Here is a 543-nt window from a genome sequence, read left to right as displayed (position 1 = left end):
CATCTAAAACCTGCAGCACTATGAAATAGAGAAAAATGTTCGAAATACTAAAAGTTCCGACGTGCATTGCTCACCGCTTTCTTGTTGTATTCACTATGGACTAATATTTTTTTACAGAATTCTGGTTTAACAGCTTTTTTAAAATGGAATCTTTCAAATAAGTGTTTGTATAAAAACCCATATTCACACTGTTCAGCTTGAAAATGGGTCTGTTAGATTTAGACCAAACAAAATCAACTCAGTTTTGGTGTTTATGTTGAAACATTTAACGCCAACTGGAAAAACTAACCCCTCCACATACCTTTTCTAATGCTTGCTGTAGGAGAGCCTCAGCTGATTTATGCTTCTCACTTGGTGATAGATTGTATTTCAGGATCTCAGGCTTTTCCTTCACTTTGCATGTCCTTTGTGGCTGTATTCCATTCACCAGGTAGAAAGTATTGTTGTCATCCATGATGAAATTATTCAGCTCAACTCCCAGATCCTTTGCAAACTGAAGGGCAATACTGTTGAAAACCAATCAGATTGTGAGTTGTGAGGTTC

General features: G+C 36.8%; 1 protein-coding gene across 1 annotated transcript in view; it reads right to left on the bottom strand.

Moving 5' to 3' along the window:
- Window positions 1–301: 301 nt before the first annotated feature.
- LOC102302959 (L-amino-acid oxidase-like) overlaps window positions 302–543 on the bottom strand; it is a gene marked incomplete at its 3' end in the record, with an annotated part of 2,483 nt that continues 2,241 nt past the window's right edge. Inside the window, 1 exon segment of the mRNA XM_042217993.1 lies at window positions 302–506. Coding sequence (XP_042073927.1) covers window positions 302–506 — 205 coding nt within the window.

Source organism: Haplochromis burtoni, unplaced genomic scaffold (genome assembly GCF_018398535.1).
Source record: "Haplochromis burtoni strain Fernald_Lab_line unplaced genomic scaffold, NCSU_Asbu1 Contig_4609, whole genome shotgun sequence".
NCBI classification, from domain to species: Eukaryota; Metazoa; Chordata; class Actinopteri; order Cichliformes; family Cichlidae; genus Haplochromis; species Haplochromis burtoni.
Note: the sequence above shows the minus strand (reverse complement) of the source record. Positions and strands in the feature narration are given on the sequence as shown.